The sequence below is a fragment of the Thalassophryne amazonica genome, chromosome 1 (assembly GCF_902500255.1).
Source record: "Thalassophryne amazonica chromosome 1, fThaAma1.1, whole genome shotgun sequence".
In the NCBI taxonomy this organism is placed as follows: domain Eukaryota; kingdom Metazoa; phylum Chordata; class Actinopteri; order Batrachoidiformes; family Batrachoididae; genus Thalassophryne; species Thalassophryne amazonica.
Window position 1 is genome coordinate 154,529,938 of NC_047103.1, and position 24,465 is coordinate 154,554,402.

A 24,465-nucleotide genomic window follows, 5' to 3' on the forward strand; every position below is an offset into this window, starting at 1 on the left:
TACAACAGCTCCTGTCAGTAGGTGGGATGTATTATGCAGCAAGACAACACTTTGTACTCCAAGTTGAAATACTGGATGAAGGAAAAATGGGGACATGCAAAGATTTGAGTGACTCTGACCAGGGTAAAATTATGATTGCTGGGTCAGAGCTTCTCCAAAACTAACTCATGTGAGATGTGCCCAGTGTAGTGGTCAGTACCTACCAAAACCGGTCCAAGGAAGGGAAACTGGTGAACTGGTGACAGGGCTATGATTGGCCAAGAAACACTACTCTAAGCAGCGAATGCTGAACTGTGTGGTCAGATCCAACAGAAGTGCTACTGTAGCTCAAATTGCTGAAAGAGTTAATGTTGGTTCTGGCAGAAAGGCCTTGTGGTGTCTGTGTCCTTATGGGTCATAGCTGTATGGTGGCAAAAAAAGGTGTTAGGCAGATGGTCAATGATGTGGCTGACACACACACACACACACACACATATACACATATATATATTTCTCAATGGAGTGGCAGTGTCAGATTATGTTAAATTTTGGTTTAAATTCTGGTAATTGTGAATTACTATGGGCATGGTTTTTGTTTGTCCAGTGTTTGTTTATGTGAACACCGGCCATTATTTTAGCACAGAGTGTACAATGCAATAAGCTCTTCCCTGATGGCTCGTGGCCACTCAGTGAAGCAGTGGTCCAAAGTGGGTTATACCCTCCAACACTGTGGTGTGTCAGCAGCACCTAGATGGCCATTGTGCACTGGATGAACTGCAGCACGTAGAGATGAGGAAAAGGAAGAGACAAGAATTAACCAAAATATTTTCACCAACCAGCCTGAGAACCCCACAGTCAAATAAAACACAGTGGGCCTGATTTACTGAGATCCCAGATAACCAATGCTGAATTTGCAATGGCAAACCAGATAACCAATGCTGAATTTGCAATGGCAAACCAAACTTTTGCACATTGGGGTAGAGACAGCTTTGCAAGTGACTTGCAAAGAGTAAATCCGAAATTAATATTGGGCGGTAATGTGATGTAGACAGCAGTATGTAACTGAGGATTTTGCACGTTCATGGGTGTAAGTGCAAAATGAAATTAAATCAGCCATTTAAGTGACCAGAAGCAGGTGCAAGACACCTTCATCCAAATCTAATACACATGGCAGAGAACTCTGTAATAATTTATTGATTTATTACTGATGGGCACAGTAACGCACACAGCAGAATGCACACAGCGCGCACAAATGTGCATGTATCATCCCACATAGACAATGTACAGCTCGGAGTCTGTGAAGAATGAGGCACAGCGGTCTCACGTGCACAGGCAGCTGTGTGCTGTGGTGGAATGCACAGCTGTGTGTGCACAGGTGCTTGCGCATTTAAACAGCTGAATCCTTACATCATTCAACACAGATTCCAAGATGTAAAAGTGCCTTTATTTGTAACAATGACCGTCATTCTCCCTGCCGCATATAAGAAAAATCAGCAGCGAATGCTTCACTCGGTCAACATCCGGGTTTTCTACCTCCCAAATCAGACAAATTTAGTTTATCCAGTCTGGTTTACAATTACTGGATGTATTTTTAACGTTGGCTGCACCAGTTACAGTGCAACCAAAAAAAAAACAGCTGACTGTAAATCTTTTCAAAATGAAGCAAACAACAACAGCTATTATTATATAAATAATGAGTGTTTATGAGTGCAATGGTAAGAATATTTCATATGGAATATTCCATTCAATGAGCTTTGGATTTGGGTTTTTTTTGTGTGTGTGTTAGATGAATGAGCACCAAGCAAATGGAACAATATGGGAAAATGACCCATATCCTGTGATATACAAACCACCAATCAAATGACAAGGATCTATTTAGGCGTTATATAATATTAGTTACTGGCTAGTTAAGCGACAGGGAGAATTATCACAAGTTGCTCCAAAATGTACTTTGGTCCAACTGTTATGCAGGGAGACACTTATTCTTAAAAACAAACAGTTAAGATTTTTAAACATGCCAAACGGTTCTGTGTAGAAGGAGGTGGCGGTCTCTGTGCTGCTTTCTTTCTTTCTTGTTTATTTGATGAAGACAATGCACTTTAATGAACACTTTGTACATTTTCATGCCTTAGTGTAAGTATGCCAGATTTAGCTAAAAGCTACTTTCCATCTGTAGTCCTCAGACACACAAGAACAAACAATTACAATAAATAAATAAATTAAAACAAAACATGAGGTTATGTACAATACATCTCACCTGTGTTGACAGGTTTGATTGTTTTTGAGCCATTTTTTAAGGTCATTTTTAAAAGCACTCAGGGTGGGACTGTCTCGTATCATTGCTGGAAGGCTGTTCCAATTTGTACAACCCTTCACAGAGATGGTGTTTTGTCCTGTGGCAGTTCGTCTGAGGGGCACCTCACAGTCCCCTCTAGAAGCAGACCGAGTCCTGAGGTTAGGATCTCTATGTCTAATAAATTCCTCCAAAGGAGGTGGGGCTAGGCCATTGAGAGTTTTGTAGATGAGACAAGCATGCTTAAACATTATAAAGTTGTTAAAACTTAAAAGATGGTATTTCTCCAGAATTTCACAGTAATGAGTGGAATATGGCTTTTTAGCAAACACTTTGATGGCTTTTTTATAAAGTTGCTCTAAAGGTTTTAGTACTGTCATACCAGCAAATGACCATGTTGTGCAGCAATATTCAATATGAGACAGGATCATACAATGAAGGTATGATCTAGCGGCATCAGTCGAAATACAAAGCCTGATTTGTTTAAAGTTTTGAAGGTTAAATTTTACAGTGTTGACAACTTTTTTCACATGTTTTTTGAAGGAAAGGTTAGAGTCCAAGATGGTTCCAAGGTACATGAAATGGGATATTGTTTCAAGTACCTCTCCACATAGACACTGAGACTGTTCTCTACTGGTCTTTTTGAAAATGTCATAAGAACTGTTTTAGTTGTGTTAAGCATCAGGCAATTGTCATCAAGCCAGTCTTATACCTTGTTTAAAATATTGGTAAGTTTGTAAGATATTATATCAGTTGTAGAACCACAGGTGTAAATGACTGCATCGTTTGCATACATTTGAGTATTGAGATCACAGCATACCTCTGGAAGGTCATTTATGTATAATGAAAATAATAAGGGCCCGAGGACTGACCCCTGTGGGACACCTACAGGACAGCTACGAAAGGAGGATTTGACTCCGTCAAATGTAACACACTGAGTTCTATTTAAAAGCTACGACTCAAACCACTGAACTGCACCAGGTGAGAAATTAAAGTATGTGAGTTTATTAAGCAAGACAGTGTCAAATACCTTCCTGAAGTCAAGAAACGCTGCACCTACATATGGGTAACTTATCCAATAAACACTTAACCTTTTCAGTTAACATACAGTTGGCTGTTTCAATTGAGTGGTGTGACTGAAACCCAAACTGCATTTGATGTAGTGGTGTGAAGCCTTTATCAAGGTGTTTGATCAGCTGATTTCCAACCCATTTTCAGCTACCTTGGAGATAACTGGAAGAACACTGATTGGCCTGTAATTGGCTGCTCGAGTTTTACAGCCCGATTTAAAAATGGGAGTCACTTAAGCAACTTTCCAGGCTGTTGGGACTGTTTTATGATAAATTGACAAATTAACCAAATGAGTGATAGGTTGTACTAAGGCATTAGCATGTGTTTTTAAAAAGTTGGTATCCATACCATATACATCTTTAGCTTTGGAACATTCAAATCCTTTAATAATTTTTAATACTTCGTCTTCAGTTATTTTGTCCAGTTGAAAAATGGGTGGGTCACAGTTTAGAACACAAGGTGCAATAGAGGTGGGGGAAAACTGATTTGTTATATTGAGCACACTAGTAGTCATTCAAAGAATTCGCTATTTTTTAGGATCTTTCTCCAGAGCATTATCAATATCTAACTCAAAAGTGTTATTGTCATATTTGCTATTTTTACCAAGTAACTTATTTAGTGTCTGCCAAACTTTCTGCTGGAACACAACAGTCTGTCAAGCGCAAAAAATTACACCAAGTTTTTAGACAAAGCTACACATGCAATTAGCACCCACTGAATTTGTGTCTGACCTTCATAATTCATCTTGCTTGTGCAAACCTCACCTATCTGCGTGTTCTCTCCAAAAATTTTGTGTTCTCATGTGGGCAAACCCCAAACTGCATATTCATAAAGTTTATTTTTGGATTTGGCGGATGTAATGCATATTTCTTTTTTTTACACAATCAAAGCTTTAGTACGAGAAGGTCATTCCTCGCCTCGTAAATCAGGCCCTGTGACTTTTAAAGGAGAAATAATGTAAGTGGAGCTGTGACTTCTAAAAGAAATAAAAACTCATAAGAGGAGCCACTTACATCATCATAATGGAAGGTCACAGATCCCTGCTGCATAGTATCTCTACTTCTGAACTGGTCTGTAAGAGCAAACGGAAACAAACTCAACAACAATACAGTGAGATTTCTTTTCACACACAGGAGAAAAACAGAACTGAAAAGTGGATCACAAGAATGCAAATAGTAGACACTGAGAAGTATACCACTAAACATTTGAAACCATGCACGCAAGTAAAACATTACAGAATATGAATTTTCCATGTTTACAAAAGGTCAGATGAAGGGAAACGAAAGTTCCGTTTCTCACTTCCTACCTGTAAGAGTTCGCAGTTTGACGCAACAGGCCACATAGTCATCAAAGGAGATTTTGCCATTTCTGCTGTAATGCTTGATGATTATATTCAGCGCCTGCGGACTGAGGCGGTATCCTGTTAGGGTGAGAGGGTGTGGTGAGAGGTGTTAGGGTGAGATTTAATGAGAAAAGTTTACTTATTTTTATCCTCAACATGTCACACTACAGCTTCCTGTCTGCTAGCGACACACCTCAATTTCACTGTAAAAACCTCTGTGTGTGCTTTGAATGAAATTCACTTTGGAGGATTTGTAGTCTCAAAAACCAGTCATTAAAACAAGTTCCAGAGGGCAGCATTGTTATTCAAAATGTTGCAGCTCCAAATGTTAAAAATATGCAGTTCATCTCAAATTCTACAAACTGAGCTTAGAAAAGATCATGAGACAACTAGCACCAAACTTATCTTCAAAGCAAATTAAATGACCAAAATGAGAAGGACATGCATTTAAAAAAAACAAACAAATGTAACATTTTCATACCTGTAATTTTCATTCATAATTTTCGTGGCTGTGCTTTTCTAAGTTAATGGGCCAAAAGAAAATTTAATTGGAAACAAACTTTTATTCACAAAAAAAAATAAATCAATTTTTAATGTGGAAACATCAGTTAAGTTAAAAACATTTTCAACAAAGTTAATTACTCACTAACAGAATGGTTGTAAAATCCACCTGATTTTCTTATACAGAAGGCCACCTTTGCTTATTTGTAAATATTGTCCATTTAAGGCAATTCTCATTTTTTAAGCATATTTCAATTACATGTATGTCGACAAGTTGTTCTCCTATAATCAGAATACATTTTTGAGACCGTTTTAAATCCTCCAAGGGGACAATATTTGCAGCTTTATTTGGGTGTTTGACTGTTATCAAAACAGCATGAACAGATTTCAACTAAATTTAGTTTAGAAGTAAGCACTGAATCAAATAGGAGTTGATTAAGGGTTGGACCAGATGTGGATGCAGAATTAATTTTACTACTATCTCCTATCGATTACTATGTTAAGTGGACATCAACTACATTGCAGCTCATTTAAGGAACAATGAACAGTGGCCCATTAGCCCTGGGCGGGGGTACAGTAGGTGCTCTCCAGTGTCCTCTATTTTGAACAATGAATGAAGTGTTTAACAACCCGGTAAGAGGCCAGAGACACTTCACATCAACCTGCACAGACTGGCTCATAAAGCCTAATTAAACTATAGTAACATTAAACATTTGAAATGCCATTAGCTGTATTATTAAAAGCCATTAAATATCCATAATTTGAAACTTTCGGGAATCTCACCCATATTGTTGATTGCCTGAGACAATTCGTGAGGTTCAACGGTTCCGCTCCTGTCGTGGTCAACCATTATGAAGTTCTGCTTCCAGCCATTAAGAGCTGTAAACAGTTCCTTGAACTCATTGAAACCCATCTTGCCAGAATAATCTCTCTGGTGACAGTCAGGTTAAGGTGAGTCACATCTCACGCTCTATTTCACTGAATGACTCTGCAGTATGGAAATCATGTGGTTAAACCTGTGGGAGGTTACAGCCACACCAGTACCTGCTGGACTTCAACAATAAGTCTGAATACAACAAAACACTTACACAAAGGATACGTCAAGCATCGCGATCATGATCCTGCACGTTTCCAAATTGAATGCTGTAAAGATTCAAAAGGACATGTTAAAAATGAGATGAATTCCCATACAGGAAGAAGAATTTTTGTATTTCCAATCCTCTGAATTACCCTTAATGTGAAAAACATCCTTTAAACCTGACATTCGGGAGTGAAAATCTCTCATTAAAATCTGCAGGGTGTGTCACACAACGGCTGTCACAGCACTTGACATGGCATGGCATGTAAACTATGCAAATGGAATTTTAGTTCAGTTTGTAGGAGCTCTGATTACACTGTAGCGCTCTGGCAGAACCCATCTACGTGAATACGTCCCACATCACCGCAACAGCGTATCTGTTGAAATAAGAGCTAGCACACATGCTAATGTTGAGGCAGTGTAAAAGATGTACTGTGGCTTCATTTTTGGAGAGATGACGACATCAAATCTGAGAACTTAAGGCAGCCAGACATCAATTTAAAATACTTCACAGTGTTTGAAGCTTGTATCCGCTGAGCCGGAGTACATCATGTGCCACACGAGCACCTGCAGCGCAGCCAGGACAGCTAGCCGCAAAGCAACTTCACTGTGGGCAATAAGCAGAGCCAACTAAAGAATAAAACTGTCACAGAACTTTTATCGACTACAGCGAAATGAACCCGTGTCAAATGTCAAACAAAAGCTTCAACAGTTGAAGTCTCCTTTAACAGCTAATTAGAGACTACTGACCTCTACTGGCCAAATAATTTGATATTACAAGCTGGAGATCATACAGCATCATTTCTGTGGGCATGTAACAATAAGCAATGCTGCAGTCGTTACTGAAAAGACAGACAGACAGATGGATAGACAGACACCAAATCCACTATCAGTTAGTTTAGCCTAATTAACTTCTCTGGATTGATCGTTAGCTATTCATGTTTTTAAATGCATATCTGTAGGTCAAACAGTTGTATTTTATGCGTCAACAAATGCAACTTAGCACTTAAAAGAATAAAGATATTTTTCTTGCCTAAACCTATTACCTTTTAACATTTTGGAATGGAAATGGGGAACCCATAAAAACTACAATCAATAAGCACGATCAAAACCAGTATCAATCAAGTTCAAATGGTGCAGACCCCTAACAATACTGTTTAAAACTTTTCACATAGGGTGAAAATACACCTTAAAATGAAAAAGCAAGGGTAAGCATGTCCCTTGGGCAGTATCCCGCTGCTACATTGTGATGACCAACCTACATTCTTGACACGAAAAAAATAAGTGGATACCCAATCGCGGCTTGATATCAGGTGTAAGCGGTGGTAAAAGTGGCACTGTAGAACACTGAGTGATAGGGGAAATTTTTGAACACATTTTTAAAGATTTGTGAGCTTGGGATTCATCAGGATCCAAAACAGTGAATAGTCGATTTGCTATTCGGAATTAAACGAGAAGGAACGGCGCTCCGTGGAATAGCCACGTAACAGGCAGTAACTCACACAATCATAGTTCAGGAGTGACTCTACATTCCAGCAGAAATGGGATCAATGAACTTACGAGTGTAGGTACCAGTGAATCCGGCCTGAGTTAGACACCTCTGCAGCTCGTCTGCATCAACCTCACCATCCTGTACAGAACCAGAGATATTTAATCAAAAGGAACACGTAAAATTGTGACAAGTGCATAATCTGAATGACCAAAAACTGCTCTTGGGACAAGAAAATATGAAGTTGGAATCATCATAAAGCTGGAAAAGTGTCACGTATACACAGCAGCACAACACAAAAGAACAAAAAGCAATACATATGACGTGCACATTTCTAAAACATCACTGCAAAACTTCTTGTTTTAAAAACAAATAAATCGGCGAAGGTAAGCTTGTCCCAATAATTGCTATATTGACTGATTGCAAAATACAGACATAAGCTCTGTGATTTTTCTTACCTTGTTATATTTACAAAAGAAGATCAGCAAAATTCTATCAGAACAGACAATTTTCACTACCATGGCTCACTGCTTGAGTGATTCTTTTAAACCATGTCAAAGCCAAGTGACAATTTTTTTCTTTTTAAACGCAGACCTGTTTTTCTGTCATTTTTGACCAAGCTGCATGTGTCTTCTGCACAATGTTTAGTTTTGCGATGGCCAGGGCTCAGGCCACTAAACCACACACACACACACACACACACACACACACACACACACACACACACACACACACACACACACACACACACACACACACACACACACACACACACACACACACACACACAGCAACACTGAACCAGGTGAAGTGAAGACAATGCATTTCTCAACACTAAACAGGTGCTTTGTTTGATGAGTGCAGATTTCCAGCCAAAATATTTGGAGGAATAAGTCCAAATGAACTTGAAGGCCACATGACACAGGGCAACATTTTAGTTTTTAGCCAAATGAAAGAAAATTGAGCATTAACACAGGAAAGGTTGCAAACATGTCATCCTGGAGTATCATAAATAGTTGTTAAAAGCCAATGTGTATCCCATGCCTCCATGTGTGTGTACAGAACAGGATTACTGTCTCTTAGACCTCAATTTTACTGCATATGTTTGTTCAGGAATGACAGACTTTTTAGCAGAAAATAATAGAACAAATACTGGTACATGCCTCCTTAGTACTGGGCTGCCTGCTGTGCGATGCGCCTTCTCATAGTGTGTAATAATACTCTGAATGATCACATGGCGCATAACCTGACTTGCAAAAATGCTTTTCATCTGCTGCCATGTTCAATTCACATGAAAGGACAATTTTAAAACCTTTCCAGTGAAAATGCCCAAGTGCATATTAATGTGAAAAGACATATGTAAACTGTTCAAAACCCTTGTATTTATTTACATGCAATTTTAGTTCACAGAGCCCAAGAGACAGTTTTATTTGTTGTTTATAAGCACTTTATTTATTTAGTAATATTTTAATATTTTTCCAAATTCTAGTTCCAATGTGTGAATGTTATTAAGAATTAAATGATCAATATTCTTGGCCCTGAAAGGGTGATAATGGCATCTCTCCAAATAGATTCTGGGGTAATGCATTGTCCAACAAAATCGGTTATTGTAACAGGCCTAGGCGAAAGTAAAATTTTGCAAATTGCTGAGCTCAGCATAGATTTGTAGGATTTATAGGATGTTTAACATGACCATATTTAATTGTAAAAGATTGGAGAGAAAAAAAGATATAATGCACAAATTGGAAGTTATTCTTGCCCAGAGAAAGCGGCAGAAGGGCAGCTTTTACTGTAGTAAACGCAAAGTGACTTACATGGCCTGCCACTGCTGAAAAGTAACCCCACATTTGGTCACCAACCATTGGCTGGGCACCATGATGAGGAGAAGGATATCCGCCATGCATTGGTTGGCCTGCCATTGGAACACCGTACTGCAGCAGAAGGAGTCAAAAAAAAAAAAAAAAAAAGACTGAAGATGAATATAATATAGCTCTGTGGGGTAATGCAAAGACTTACAGTAGTTTCTTCTCCTTTGGAGCAATAAACTACAGGTGATACAGACTCAGCAAGAGAGATATAGTCTACTAGAAGTGAGCATGCCCTCCTAAAAAAGTGGGGGCAGGCCAGGAGATCAAAAGTTGAAAACTGAAATTCAGTTTCTCAGAATTTATCACCATACCCTGCAATACTTTCACTACACAAGTTAAACATACAGCCTGGTCTCACGTTTTGAGGAGCAGGATATCCTCCATGCATTGGTTGACCTGCCATTGGAACACCGTACTGCAGCAGAAGGAGTCAAAAAAAAAAAAAAAGACTGAAGATGAATATAATATGGCTCTGTGGGGTAATGCAAAGAGTCACAGTAGTTTCTTCTCCTTTGGAACAATAAACCACAGGCGATAAAGACTCAGCAAGAGAGAGATATAGTCTACTAGAAGTGAACATGCCCCTCTTAAAAAGTGGGGGCAGGCCAGGAGATCAAAAGCTGAAAACTGAAATTCAGTTTCTCAGAATTTATCACCATACCCTGCAATACTTTCACTACACAAGTTAAGCATACAGCCCGGTCTCACGTTTTTTTTTTTCTCTTTCATCCTCCCGTCACAAAATGATTCAAATTTTCGTGACGGGTTTGTTTTGTTTGTTTTTTTACTCACTATTACTAACCCTACTCCTACCCCCAACCCTAACCTTAATCATAACCTAACCCTACTCCTTCTCTTAACCCTAACCATAACAACTCCGACCCCCCACTGCACTTTTAATTACGTGCAGCCATCACGGAATGAATTAGAATAAATTCCTGCTCCTGTGACGAACATTTTGCACTTTTCATGACAATATGATGAACCAATAGATTTATGTATATTTCGTGCTGCTGAATCACGACATGCCTTGAGACTGGGTTGCAAACATAATAGGATAACACTGAAAATAATTTGATACGGCACTCAGAACTAGACTCTTGCTGTGTGAGCTGTTTAACTAAAAGTCACATTAAGTTAAATACAGATCAGTTTTGTCAAGCGTTTCAGTACATGAGTCACTGTCTAAGAATACCAGTGAAGAATGTCACCAAGACAACTACAACTCTAAAGATGCACAGGCTTCAGTGGGTGTGATTGGAGAAGCTGTGCAGTTAGACTGTTGTTTAGGTGCTTCAACGGTCACATGTACTGCACATAATCCAAACGCGTACTATCAAAAGCATCAAAGGACTCAGCTGAAAGAAGACACAGACTGAGGTTAGTATGAACACACTGTGCTCTGATGAGATGAACGGCAGTGACGGCATCATACTGTGGCAACACGTCTCTGTACTCATGACAGTTTCATCACCCAGTACATTTCAACAACCACAAAAGGTTATTCATCCCACCCTTCCCACCCCCAGGGTGCAACACAGAATTAACAACTGTCAAAAAAAGGGGAAAACAAAAGTAGGCAAGTGCAGAAAAGTCCTTGAGGCCAACCAGATGCTAGAAAGGTTTGTTTTCCAGCAAGATCATAGAGCACCAAAGAGCCTTACACCAGAATGATAGAAAATTATTTCAATGTTCAACAATGGTCAAGGTCCCCATCTTGATTTTTTTTTTTTTTTTTTTTTTTTTTTTTTAGGCTTTTCCAACTCAACTTTGCCATTTACACGATTGGTGCATAAGGAAAGTTGCAGGGTGAAAATGGGGTTTTGTGTAGACAAGTAACAAGCCATAGATGTGTTTTGGACACACTAAAAAATAAACTAATTTGATTTTCATCTGTCAATTGCCTTTAAGGCAGGCGTGTGCAGGCATCTGGTGCATTGCTATTTGGACAGTAGACTCAGAAGAAGAGTCTTTATTGTCATTATACATACGTGGACACCGAAAACAAAATTTGAACTCTACATTTAACAAATAGAAGCAGTGGGCAGCCACAGTCTGAAACCAAGGGACCACTCCACATGTGGACACGCTGCCTTGGTCAAGAGCAGACAAAGGAGCAGACAGACTCTAATGTGTCTGTGAGAAATGAGAGTTTTTTCTGGTGAAAAAAACATATCTGCAGGCAAAGTGTCAAAATACGCAAATGGATAATTTATAGGACCAGCAGGCATCCCCCACAAAGCCGACCAAATCCATGTTTGTACTGTCCGTCACCCAATCTGGGATGGAAAGCCGGCAGTATAGTACACTACAAACACCAGCGCAACACTTGTGTTCAATTCAGTTTAATGTTAGTATAATGCACAAACACGCATTCCTGTGTGCACAATCAGTGTGCGTGCATTGTAAAACCACCTATGGAAGCCACATATAATTTTCCACTGTGTAATTAGTTGGAAAAACTGTGCTGAACTTTAGACCAACTGCTTCCTGACGCCACAACAGCAATGCACGGACACTGCAACTGACCACACCTCATTTTTTGACCAACACGCCCACGGGCACACAAATCAACACAATTACCTGCATGACGCAGGCACAGATTGCAAAAATAACTGCAAGCAGTGACACTTGAGCGGTTCATTGCTGGGTGAAAGATCAGCACCAAGTCACAATTAATATTTAACTTTGTGAATGAATTTGAAAAAATAATTTTCAGTCATGATCCCAGCAAAACCTGACAGAGCTTGAACAGAAAGACTATACATGCACTTTTTAAAGCTTAGTTGGCTGAGAAATTAATGGGGAAAAAAATACAACCTATAAAAAAGTTAAAAAAAAAATGAAGACTTTTATGTTTTAAATAACAATGAGACATTAGAATGTCACACAAGGCCAGAATCACATCAATAATCAACTTTTGTGTTTCATGTCATTTAGATCAGTTTTACAGATCGTCTTCACTTTGAAATTCAAGGACAAACTTTTCTTTTTTTAAGTAAGTATGTGGGCGTGGCGGTAAACAGTTAAACGGTTATGTCACATTCATGGCGGAAGTCAAGTAAAAGTTCAATTATATCAGTCGCTGTTTGTACTTTGCCTTCTATCACACAGCAGAAACCTGTGGTGGATTATAAATTCTGTTTTTGAAAGTATATTTTTGCTGTAACTGCGTGTGTCGCGTCACAAAAACAGGAAATTGAGTGAAATGGCCCAGGGGTCTTTTTTTTTTTACACAACCAAAGTGCTGCCCGTCACCGTGTATTAAAACACATTTACTCACCCCGCCGTATCCCGAGTAAGCCATTAACAGCAAAATAAGGCAAAATATCAAACGTTTAACGATTAAACGTGATTTCCAGTCGACTAATACACGGTTTAAACTTCCGATAAGTGAAAGCAGTTGCTTCATACAGTTGCTACATCACATCCGTGCTGTCAGCGGAGAGCTGAGAACCAATCAGAGCGGGAGACAGAACAAAAAAAAAAAAGACCCGCCTACCGGTCGTGCTGCCTTTATGGAACTCCGGTAAAAGTAAGTACCTTTGGCCTGCTCCCTTGTTTTCACACACAGTCCGTGTGCCAATTCCAGAAATGTGCACTCTCGTTGCACCCCCCCCCCCCTGCAACTTTAGTTTGATGGTACCACATTGTTCCTGGGTCTATTGGGATGACATTTTAACTTGTGGTCATTCACACAACCCGTCAAGGCTATATGAAAACAGCCACTTTATAATCGAGGGATCAGAACGCAGCTAAAAAAGCTGAAATATGTAATAAACATGTCACTACTGGAACCAGTTGTCCAGGAAGGTTCAAAATGTTATACACATAAACAAAACTTATATATTTAGTGAATAAGCACCTTGGTTTTCATTATCCATGGTTTAAAATATTGATATACTGTCCATTTGTCTAAAAAACAACCGATATTTTTACGGTTTTTTTTCAAAAGTTTCATTTTAAGTTGTTATTATTAAGTACAATCTGTATATAACTTAAAACAAACAACACAGATCTATTCTTATGTTATTCCTACTATACCATATGAAATATAGACATCCTAGCATCATTAGTAATGGTGTTATAAGCATTTTCTTACCCCTACCCCCATATTAATGATAATCAGATAATAAGCGATTTTATGGAAAAACATGTCAATTTTATTACTGAATGACTTTGACACTGGCCATACTGGCTGAAAAGTAATACTACTAAATACATAAACATGATCAACTTTACCAGCTAAACATAGCTTTGAACAAATTTATTAACAACTGCTGTAGATAATAGGAAATGCATGGTTTGCCTTTAGTGGTAGTACAATGTTTCGGGCAGGCATTTTCATACATATAATACTGCATGTTATTCTAATGTCACTCTAATTGTCATCATAATCATCATAGTCATCATAATCATCCTCATCATCATCACTGGATTCCACTTGGTCTGTTTTATGGATGTTTGTGCATTGGCTGCAACCACATGCATCAGTACATGGTAGAGCATTCTTGCGGCATGAGCACCGACCACTCACACACTGCCCAGTATTACAATTGCAGGAAACCAACTGCAGGAGTGCCTTTGGTGCAGGTGGCTTATCCATCCAGTGTATAGATATTGTGCCACTGCTGAGGTCCCAACCATGACCATCAGGGCTTGGTGTCGTAGCATCAGCATCAAGTGATGACCGCCAGATGCATGCCTGGTAATTTGCACGCTTCACATGGTACTTGAGGGCATCTTTTGTGGGTGGAAGATGACAGGTTTGTGCATTCTTGCTGCAGAAAAGTTTGTAGCGCACAAGGTCTGTGTCATTGCCACTCTGTCCATAGAGTGAAGGTTTATCAATGGTTCAGCCATGGCTCATGACAATCTGTAGAATGAAAGGATAGTAGAAATAACCTGTGAATAGATCTGTGTTGTTTGTTGTAAGTTATATACAGATGGTACTTAATAATAACAACTTAAAATGAAACTTTTGAAAAAAAAAAACGCAAAAATATTGGGTGTTTTTCAGATAAATGGACAGTATATCAATATTTTACACTATGGATAATGAAAACCAAGGTGCTTATTCACTGAATATACAAGTTTTGTTTATGTGTATAACATTTTGAACCTCCCTGGATAACTGTTTCCAGTGGTGACATGTTTATTACATATTTCAGCTTTTTTTGCTGCTGTTCCGACACCTCGATTATAAAGCGGCTGTTTTCATATAGCCTTGACGGGTTGTGCGAATGACAACAAGTGAAAATGTCATCCCAATAGACCCAGGAACAATGTGGTACCATCAAACCAAAGTTGCAGGGGAGGTGCAACCAACTCAATAAATAAGACTCTTTTTGGAATTGGCCCACGGACTAACAGGGTCGCCACAGCAGGTCCAAGGTGGACTTACATGTTGATTTTGGCACAGGTTTTACGCCAGATGCCCTTCACATTACACTGAGAAATGTAATGTGACACAGAAATTGTTTTTAAAGTGCAAATAGATTGAAAACCAGTTTCTACCCAACTACTGTTAGAGCTATGAATGTCTCTGGAACCAAATAGTCACATTCCACACTTGAAATGAGTGCAATATTTGTTTATGTGCAATATCCACTGCAGTTGAAATATCCACAGTTTTGTACATATTTTTCTCTTTTTTGCTACTACATTGTAATGTTTTGTTTTTTTTCTTTGTGCTCTGGACATACATACCTCTTTCATTTGGTTAAATTTTGATGTTTGTTTTTCTTTTCCAGATCTTTCAAGTCTGCACATAAGTTCACATTTGTCCGGAAAGACTTGCACCTTACCTTTCATTTTACTTGTTACAATGACAGTACAGAATCTGTGGCAGGGATTTGAACCCATAACCTTCCACACTGAAACAAGCACACTAACCACTTGGCCACCACCCCTGCCCGATGTTTAATTCAAAATAGAAAAAGACAAAAAGTGAAAAAAAAAAATGTATTAAAAATACGAAGTGGATATTTTGCCGGATACAGAAAACACGTACCTAGCGCTATTTGATCGGATCTCCTCGCTGATTGGCTAGTTCAAATGACATCATCGAATATTTTATTTCAACATGGCGGCGCCTTCGGCATTGAGTGTTGGTGCTAATTTTTCATCTTTTAATGCCGTTTTCGGTGCTATAAAGTCGTTTGAATCTGAACAGAAAATCACCTACTGGCAGAGGGCTTCTCAGACGCTAAAAGCAGCTCAAAAACGTGGCATAGCCGTGCTCGAAATTACTTTCCACCGGCCGTTTTGGGTGCCATAAAGTCGTTTGAATCGGAACAGAAAATCATCAACTGGTGAAGGGATTCTATCCCGTTTTGGGTGCCATCGCTAAAACAACTCAAAAATGTTGCTTTTCGCCACGCGGTGTAAATAATTTCGGGCACGGTGGAAATAATTTTTGCAGTCTTGGTAATTTTCTGTGTCTGGCGGGGATGATAAACAACTTTTTTTTTGGCCTTAAGTGGCCTCATTTTGTGTAGCTAACATTATAAAACATTCAAAATGCCATGGTAAACAATAATAATCTCTTAGATTTGTGATTTCCAAAACCTGCAAATTCAAGACAGAATAAAAACGAAATTACAGAAGTCCACGTTGGCACGTGTGTTTATCCTGTTTTTTTCTCTGTCAGTGTCATGTCCGCAAAACCTTTGATCAGTCCACCCCTGAAAACAGTGAATGGAAAATGTGCCAATTTTCAATAATGAAAATCACCAATATCGAGCTACTATCATGAATGTGAAATAAGGAGATCTCCTTTAAGTTCCCGCCCGACTGTGGCCGTTCCATTCCGGCCATCGTGAATAAATTTAGACGGCTGGCAAAACAGCACAACCCTCCATTTTACCGGTGCCGCGTACGGTGAAATATCGTCCAGTTCAACTTTGCCGAGGGCACCGCCATGTTGAAATAAACTCTTTGATGACGTCATTCAAACTAGCCAATCAGCGAGGAGATCGGTCAAATAGCTCTAGGTGCGTGTTTTCCATATCCGGCAAAATATCCACTGCCTTAAAAATAACAGTTTCATTTAACGGTACCTTTCAAAATATTAATTTTGCAATAAAGTTTCCAAACACTCAATATCACATGTTTTACAGATTCCTACGTGCACAGAGGACAGACTTTCCACTTTCCTACATTTGTTAGGGTTAAACCGGAGAGAACAGTGTTTGGGTTTTGAAATTCTCTATTAAATGTTTCCAGTGTTGTTTTATGTAACAACATTCATAATTCATTTATTAGTGTGATGATAAAAAAATATATAATAGCACATAAAAAGCACACACCATGTATAAATAGAAATATAAAAATTGTCCAAAAATACAAAAATGATCAAAAAATATAAAAACTGTCAGAAATATAACAATTGCCAGATATATAAAAATTGTCAAAATTAAATTTGCAATGAAAATTCATCTGAAACTAAAAGAAAGTAATGATGAAAATTAAATAAATGAAATGAAGAAATGACAATAACTTTTTTGTTTTACATGGTGTTTTCAGTGTTATAAATATTACCTTAAGTTGTGTATGAATTATCGTATCCTGGACAATTTTTCATAAATAATATGTATTAATATTTACAAACAAAACAATTTCAAAATATTCCATAAGAAAAGAAGCATTTCCTCCTGCACCCAGATCAAGACCTGGATCATCACTAAAATCGAATAAATTCCTTGTCTTATATAACATTTTGACATTTCATGTAAATTGGTTCACTTTCTGAGTCTTCCTGCAAACAAAACTGAGAGTTGATTATTCAAGACTGAAGCCTTTAAGGAAGTACTAAAATGAATTTTAAAAAATTAATTATATTCAATTTTTCAATTCAAACTTTATTCCAGACTTGTAGTCCATTTTAAAAGACAGACAAAACAGAGAAGAAACAATAATTATTCACAGTTGCAAAAGACAGCCATACCAGTGTTTCCACATGCTTGACTGGAATCATATGGAGCTGAAATGCATATTTGTGAGTGCCACTATGATTTCATTGTCCGACTTGAGTCTACAAATAAAACTGTACATCAAAGTCCTTAGTACAGCCTGTAAGGTGTTCACTCGTGTAGAGACAAACATCTCTGTAGCACTAGTCCATCGTGGCCTCCTCAAAAGCACACGCAAGGCATCATTGTAGGCCACCTGCAACCTTTGCAGACTGGCTTTTCTATAGTTAGTCCAGAGGTGAGCCGTATACGGGGGTGTACAGTATGATTTAAACAATGTCAGCTTTACCTCATCAGTACAGGAGCCAAACTTACGCATGAGTGTATTTGCCTGAGCATACAACATTCTGCATTGTCTATAGACATCATCATCGTCTGTCATGTCTGCAGTGACGATGTGCCCAAGATACTTGATTTTACATGTCATACTCAATGCAATATTTGACAGATAAAAATCAGGATATTTCATATGTCTCTGAGCAAACAAAGCAGCAGTCTCTGAGCCATCCCTAAACAATGAAAAAATCGACGAGAGGGTGGGTCACTCCTCACTCAAAGACTGCCCACAGGCGAATGACGTAACCGACAGGCGTGAAAAAACTCCCGCATGCCCACAAGGGTTCAAGCATGTCTGATGTAATCACACGTGATTCAAATCCATATGGTTTTTGAAAAAAATAATAAGGTCGGATACTTTTCTAACAGACCTCGTAGACCTGGGTTTGATTCCGGGGAGTCAAACTGCACTGTGTTATCCAGTCTGGGTGAGTACCTGCTATTAGTAGCCCACCCATTTGTACTGCCAGGTGCACATGGAGCGCTTCTCTGGTGTATCTCTTCAGACGAGTAGCCACAGCTGTGAGTCTTTGTTTGGCAGTTTTCAGGGCCTCAATTATGAACATCTTGTACTTCGTATCCATCCAGGACCTGTGTCTCATGATGCCCTTCTTGTACCTCTCTTAGTTGGCTAACATCCTGGATCTTTCCCAATTTGTGCCTCCAAATCTTCTCCATGGAGAGCTCTCCCTTTTGGGGGGGGGGGGGTCTTCATTTTATACCCAAGTGTGTCAAGGATTACTAGGATTGTTGTGCAGCCTGTGACACTACAGACTGACATTGAGCTTAAGGCCAGGGCTCATGGACAATTCTGGAACTTACTCACAGAGGAAAAGTATCCAAATATGAGGAAATGTGCTACCTTCTTGACTGCACTCTTTGGCTCTACTTATTTATGCGAGTCAGCCTTTTCCCACATGAAAATTATTAAATCTACCCACCGTTCCACCATGAGCGATGTTCACTTGGAAGCCTGCTTAAGACTAGCTACCAGCAGTTACTGTCCAGACGATGCAACCCTGGCTGAGTCCATTCAGTGCAAGTCATCAGAGTAAGGAATGTATTTACTTATGTTAAGCATTTTTGATGAAGGTAGATCTTTTGGACCTGGTCATTTTGAAAGAAGCTCGTGAACCGAAAAAGTGTGGGCACCCCTGGTCTTGACAATCCCACCAGCTGCATTCTCAGCTGGAAGCCATGCTTTGTTCCACTAGTTGCCACGCATTGTGTGCTGGACGCTGCGTATATAAAATAATTATTTTGTAGCGGATTAATCATTTTCTATCCGAGTTAGCTGTTGAAAACGCCTCTAATCGCTTCCAGAATCAGAGAGGAGCGCTCCAGCTGCTGCTTTTCTCACGCACACTGAACGAGGTGGAGAAAGCATTTGGAGCCGTGTTAAAAGGTAATTATTTGTCAGGTTTATATTGTAATGGCTTAAACAGTTAAACAGTTGCATGTTCTTTCCTTCTTGTGTGCAGCTGTAAAAGTGTGGTTATGATACATTTAACATCTCATTATTATTGTTCAGATGAGCTGCGCTGTGATGCGGTGCTCTGATGCAACCACTCACACTGTTCACTTCTTTACTCAACTTGACAAGCTGCATGTAGTGTTGGCGAGTTGATCGCTCAATGTTCACTACCTCTTCACGTTTGTTGCCCGACAATTATGCATGAAAGATTTTTTTGAACATTTCAAAATTGTCTGCGCAATTGCACTCGCCTTGGCCCCTCTCACGTTCATTCTACACCCATTAATGACAAGTTTACTCTCCTGCATGACACAGTTCGTGCATCAAAGTCATGCAAGTGTCAGGGGGCCTTTAGGTTTGGTCCTTCACGAGTTGTCTTGCCTGCCTGCAGTCGCTCAAGCACTGCCATCTTTTGTGGTGCTGCTTCCTGATCCATTTCTGGAGGGCGGTTTTCTGCACAGCAGTTGACACACCTACAGAGGGCTCTGGAACCACACATTTAGTTGGGCTCCCTAACGTTGCAAGTTGGTCAACTCTCTCATTACCCGGAATGCCTGTATGGCCAGGTACCCACATGACAAGTACACACTGAATGGCAGCAAATACCTCAGCCTGAAAGACGGTGGTGTATCTGCCCAGTGCAAGCTCTTTTCCTGTGTCAGGCCGTCGTGTTGTATTAACACTCCAGCTCCAGCTTTCTCCCTGATCAAACTGTACAATCTCAGACAAGTAATTGCTTTCACTTAGAAGTCTAAATATTGAAGACAGATGTCAGTGGCAGCATTCATTTTTGTCACTTTTTGGTGGATCCCCCCAGTGTAACTGTTGTTACCACCTGTGCCCCCCACCTGGAACCACTCTGGATTCGCCCCTGCTAGTATGGTGTCATCACCAAGTGTTGGAACAGAGTTCTCAATACTGTGAGGCTGTCAGAGAGCATCAGTGGTGGAGCTTCATCCAGCTGCAAACTACAGATGCTACAGGCCAAATGACACTGCTTGAAATCCAAATGCAAAGAAGAGCTTCAGCTGCAAAATCTGACGATACTTTGATGTACTGTATGTTCACATAATGGAGGTGAAATGCTTGAATCAAAGCTCAAAGGAGCGATGAACAAGACAAGGTAGTTGCTGCTTTATCAATATAATACGAGTACTGAAGCAATTGTTATCAGCAAAACATTTTTATGACGGTGGTCATTTGAAAAGCCACAAAAAGGCTCAATACACGCTACAATCAGCATGATTTAACAACAGGTGGCGACGCTGGATCTGATGAAAACAAATTGTCAGCCTTGTAGGAATAGCTGGTGTGGTGACGCGTCGCTATCGTCTGACACCTGGTGCACAGTGCAACAACAACAGATGGACCCTAACCCTAACCCTAACCCTAGAAATATAAGAGAGCACAAATATAAGTGGTTGAAAACCATAACCAGGACAGACAACAGACAAATCTTCTTTACACTGAGGATAATAAACTGGTGAAATCAATTCCTAACTGAAGTGTTTGAAGCAGGGATTCTAAATGACTTTAAGGATGCCTGGGATGGATTTCATAAAGACCAACCTGTCAAATAGGAGCCAAAAAAGGCAGATTAAACCACATCTGTTCAGCATGCGCTACAAAAATAATGTGTCAAATTGAACTTGCAAAGAAGTCGTCAGTTTGTTGTGGGTTTGCTTCTGGTCCTTGCTGTGTGGAATTTGCATGTTCTGCCGTGATAACGTGGGTTCCCTCTGGGTGCTCTGCCTTTCTCTCACTTCCAAAGATGTGCAAGCTAAGTGAAATGGAAAAGCTAAATTGGCTGTAGGTGTGTGTGTGTGTGTGTGTGTGTGTGTGTGTGTGTGTGTGTGTGTGTGTGTGTGTGTGTGTGTGTGTGTGTGTGTGTGTGTGTGTGTGTGTGTGTGTGTGTGTGTGTGTGTGTGTGTGTTTGTCTGTCTATATGTGAACCGGCGACTGACTGGTGTCCTGTTCAGGGTGTAGCTGACATCTCGCCCTGTGTGAGCTATAGGCCCCAAACACCAAATAACTTTTCCCCCCTTTGATTAATTGTAATGTTTTGTATCTTAAAAAAAAAAAAACCCTCCTATTGTCTTGTTTGATTTTTGAAGGCCAGTCCTCCATCTTTGGTCATTCCCCCCCTGATGACTCATAAAGGAGACTAAAGGAACAAAGCAGATGATGAGTCACAAAAAGATTGAAGCCACAAAAGCAAGAATTCTTAATATATTTGAGCACAGTTGGGGTTGTTTCTATAGTTCAGTGTGATCTTCATTGTTCTGCAGCATTTTTTTAAAAAGCTCCAGGAAATACAATAAATTCCGGGTGTGAACTTTATTTTTTATCACCAGGAAATCTTTGGAGGTAAGCAGATAGACATATCTTAAATATGTTTTCAATCTAAGGGAAAAAGGGGGAAAAAAAAAATTCATTTTCAGTTTTCAAATTTTTATTTATTTATTTTACAAACAGTTACCACACCTTCTGATTGGCTCAGAACTGCGCAGCAACCTTGATGTAACCCAATGGCATTTTAGCTCAATATGTTATTGATCAAACCCTCAAACCAATACTATATTTTATTAATCCTGTGATTTGTTTCTTTATTTTTATGTGTAGATGGCGATACACTTGGAGTACTGTGGTGAGGAAAGGATTGGGAAAGCCAGAAGGCAGACTCTGCGTCTCCACAGCGCTTTCCTGGAGACGACAGGTCAGTTTGTTCAGCCTCAACCTCGTTACATAATGGATGATGACGAGTGGAGGCAAGACCAACAATTTCAGAAGAAAAAGAAAAAGAAGAAGAAGACTGGTGGTGGAGGAGGAGGAATGAACTGGCAAAACGTGTGGGAGGCCGACATGGTGTGTGAGGAACTCCGCCGTGAGGAGAAGGCCAAGGTGGCAGAGACGGCCGACACCAATGTGTGGAAGGGTCCATGGGTGCCTCTTGGGAGACCAGACCACTTAATGTGGTCTGACTTTGAGAAGAGGGACCCCATCCCACAGCCAGACAAAGGGTTCAGCCTTCCTGCAAAGGAAGAGGCAGAGCTGAAGCAGGCAGCTAAAGATGAGGAAATCAAAGTCAGTGACAGACAGAGGAGACCTCACCAACCCATCACCCAAACACAGACCAAACAAAACCTGTGGTCTGATGTTTCAAAAAAGGAGCAAGTCCCCCAAAAGGAGAGGCCAGAACATCAATGCAGTCTGCAGCCAGTAAAACCTGCAGTCTGCATTTCTCCCGTCCCTCCATCTGAGCCAAAGGACCGGTCTGTCCCCAAGCAGTGTAACAAGGCTCACCGGGACACTTTGGCTCTGCTCAGTAAGAAGAAAGAAGCTCTCAGGGAAAGCCAAAGTAAAGCTCACATGATCAGTCAGAAGATCCAGGAGGAGCTGCGAGCCATGAAGGAGAGCTTCAGAGAAGAGAACAAAATCAAGGAGGACTTAATGAGTGAGCTGATGGAGGAGACCAGTTCCCTCAAGAAGGAGATGAGTGCTGCAAAGATGAGATTTAAGCAGCAGATTGAAGCCTTGAGGAAGTTATGAAATGGACCTGCAGAAAGAAAGTCTCCAAAGATGGATTATTTGACTGTTTTATAAATGTAAATAAAACACTGTATATGAACTTTAGAGCTACGTCTGGATCATTGTCTCAATCTTCTTGATTTCAGCCAAGATTTCTTCATGAAGACGCTCCACTGAAATTCAGACGGAGACAGACAGACAGACAGAGAGAGAAAGCTGTCTTTTCTCTTTTATGTGTACAAAAATAAGTCTATAAATAAAAGTACTTAATTCTTTCGCCAAAACATTAAATCTAGGTTTGCATCTTAGATGTACCTTCTGGCAAATTGCAGCTGAACTTTCAGGTCTCCTTTTTAAGAAAATCCTCCTCTAAATACTTAATCCTGAAGTTGTGTAACTGGGGATACAAAATATCCTCATAAAATCAACAATAATGATAATAACAATATTAAAGGAAACAGAGCTCTGGTATCGGAAGATCTCCAAATTCAGGTATCGGGATCGGCTCGGAAGTGCAAAAATGTGGATCGGTGCATCCCTACTTCTACAGTACATGCTATGTAATCAAAGTGCTGCCCGTCAACGTGTATTCACATCAAAAACACATTTCCTCACCCCGCTGTATCCTGGGTAAGCCATTAACAGCACAATAAGGCAAAACATCACACGTGATGTCCAGTCGACTAATACACGGTTTAAACTTCCGATAAGTAAAAGCAGTTGCTTCGTACAGTTGCTACATCATACATGTGCTGTCAGCAGCAGAGAGCTGACAACCAATCAGAGTGGGAGACAGAACAAAAAAGACCCGCCTATCAGTAAACATAAATTTTATCGGGGTTCTGGGGGCGGGGCTTTGTTTGTGTCTCCCAGATCCTGTGACAGCTGTTGGATGAGGCCACATTAGAGTGACGTGAACTGTGGCCAACACCAATGAGCTGAGAACAGTGTTAGTGATACCAGAGGCCAATAAAATACTGATATCTATTTTTTGTTTGTTTTTTGCTCAAGTTAGGAACATACAGTAGAAAATATGACAAAAAGCTTCAGTACAATTTCAAATCATTTATCTTACAACATTTTTCTTCAATTTTATTTATTATCATTTATTCATGAATAAATTGGTAAAATGTTTTACCTATTCATGGGCTAATACACCTGGTTTTTGGTCTGCTTGTGCTGCTTTGTGGTGGATTCATCCGTTCATGTTCCTCTGCTTATCCGGGTCCGGGTTGCGGTGGCAGCAGACTAAGCAGCTCATCCCACACACTCGTCTCAGCCAAGTCATGTAACTCTTCCCAGTGTCAAGAGCTCAGCACTCTCCACGTCTGACGACTCCTGTACACTTGTCTGTGCATGCATGAAAATTGTGTGACTGCTGAGACCGTGGTATGTCACAGTCACAGAAGCCCCTCCTGCTTGAAGCTCCCGTCTCTGGCTTGGATGATTGCCAGTGGCAGCAACATGAACAATACATCGAGTTGAGACATGAATTGTGTAACAAAACCTACCTTACCTGTTTCATTTCAGAAA

The 24,465-nt window shown here is 39.9% G+C and overlaps 1 protein-coding gene across 7 annotated transcripts; it reads right to left on the reverse strand.

Annotated features, from left to right (window-relative positions):
• Positions 1–598: 598 nt before the first annotated feature.
• zgc:92027 (uncharacterized protein LOC449543 homolog) lies at positions 599–23,599 on the reverse strand. 7 transcript variants are annotated; one of them, XM_034176721.1, is made up of 9 exons: positions 23,548–23,578; positions 10,019–10,042; positions 9,568–9,681; positions 7,825–7,894; positions 6,286–6,329; positions 5,970–6,117; positions 4,650–4,763; positions 4,357–4,415; positions 599–753 (listed from the first exon to the last, which is right to left on the reverse strand). In XM_034176721.1, the coding sequence occupies exons 1-9, from the start codon at positions 23,569–23,571 to the stop codon at positions 727–729; spliced, it is 624 nt and encodes a 207-aa protein (XP_034032612.1). In that variant the 5' UTR covers positions 23,572–23,578; the 3' UTR covers positions 599–726. The 7 variants fall into 7 exon arrangements, with proteins under 7 accessions (XP_034032612.1, XP_034032574.1, XP_034032567.1 ...); XM_034176683.1 differs by lacking the exon at positions 23,548–23,578 and adding an exon at positions 12,905–13,071 and having other exon boundaries at positions 9,568–9,684; positions 9,980–10,036; XM_034176676.1 differs by lacking the exon at positions 23,548–23,578 and adding an exon at positions 12,905–13,071 and having other exon boundaries at positions 9,568–9,684; positions 9,980–10,039.
• Positions 23,600–24,465: the final 866 nt, after the last annotated feature.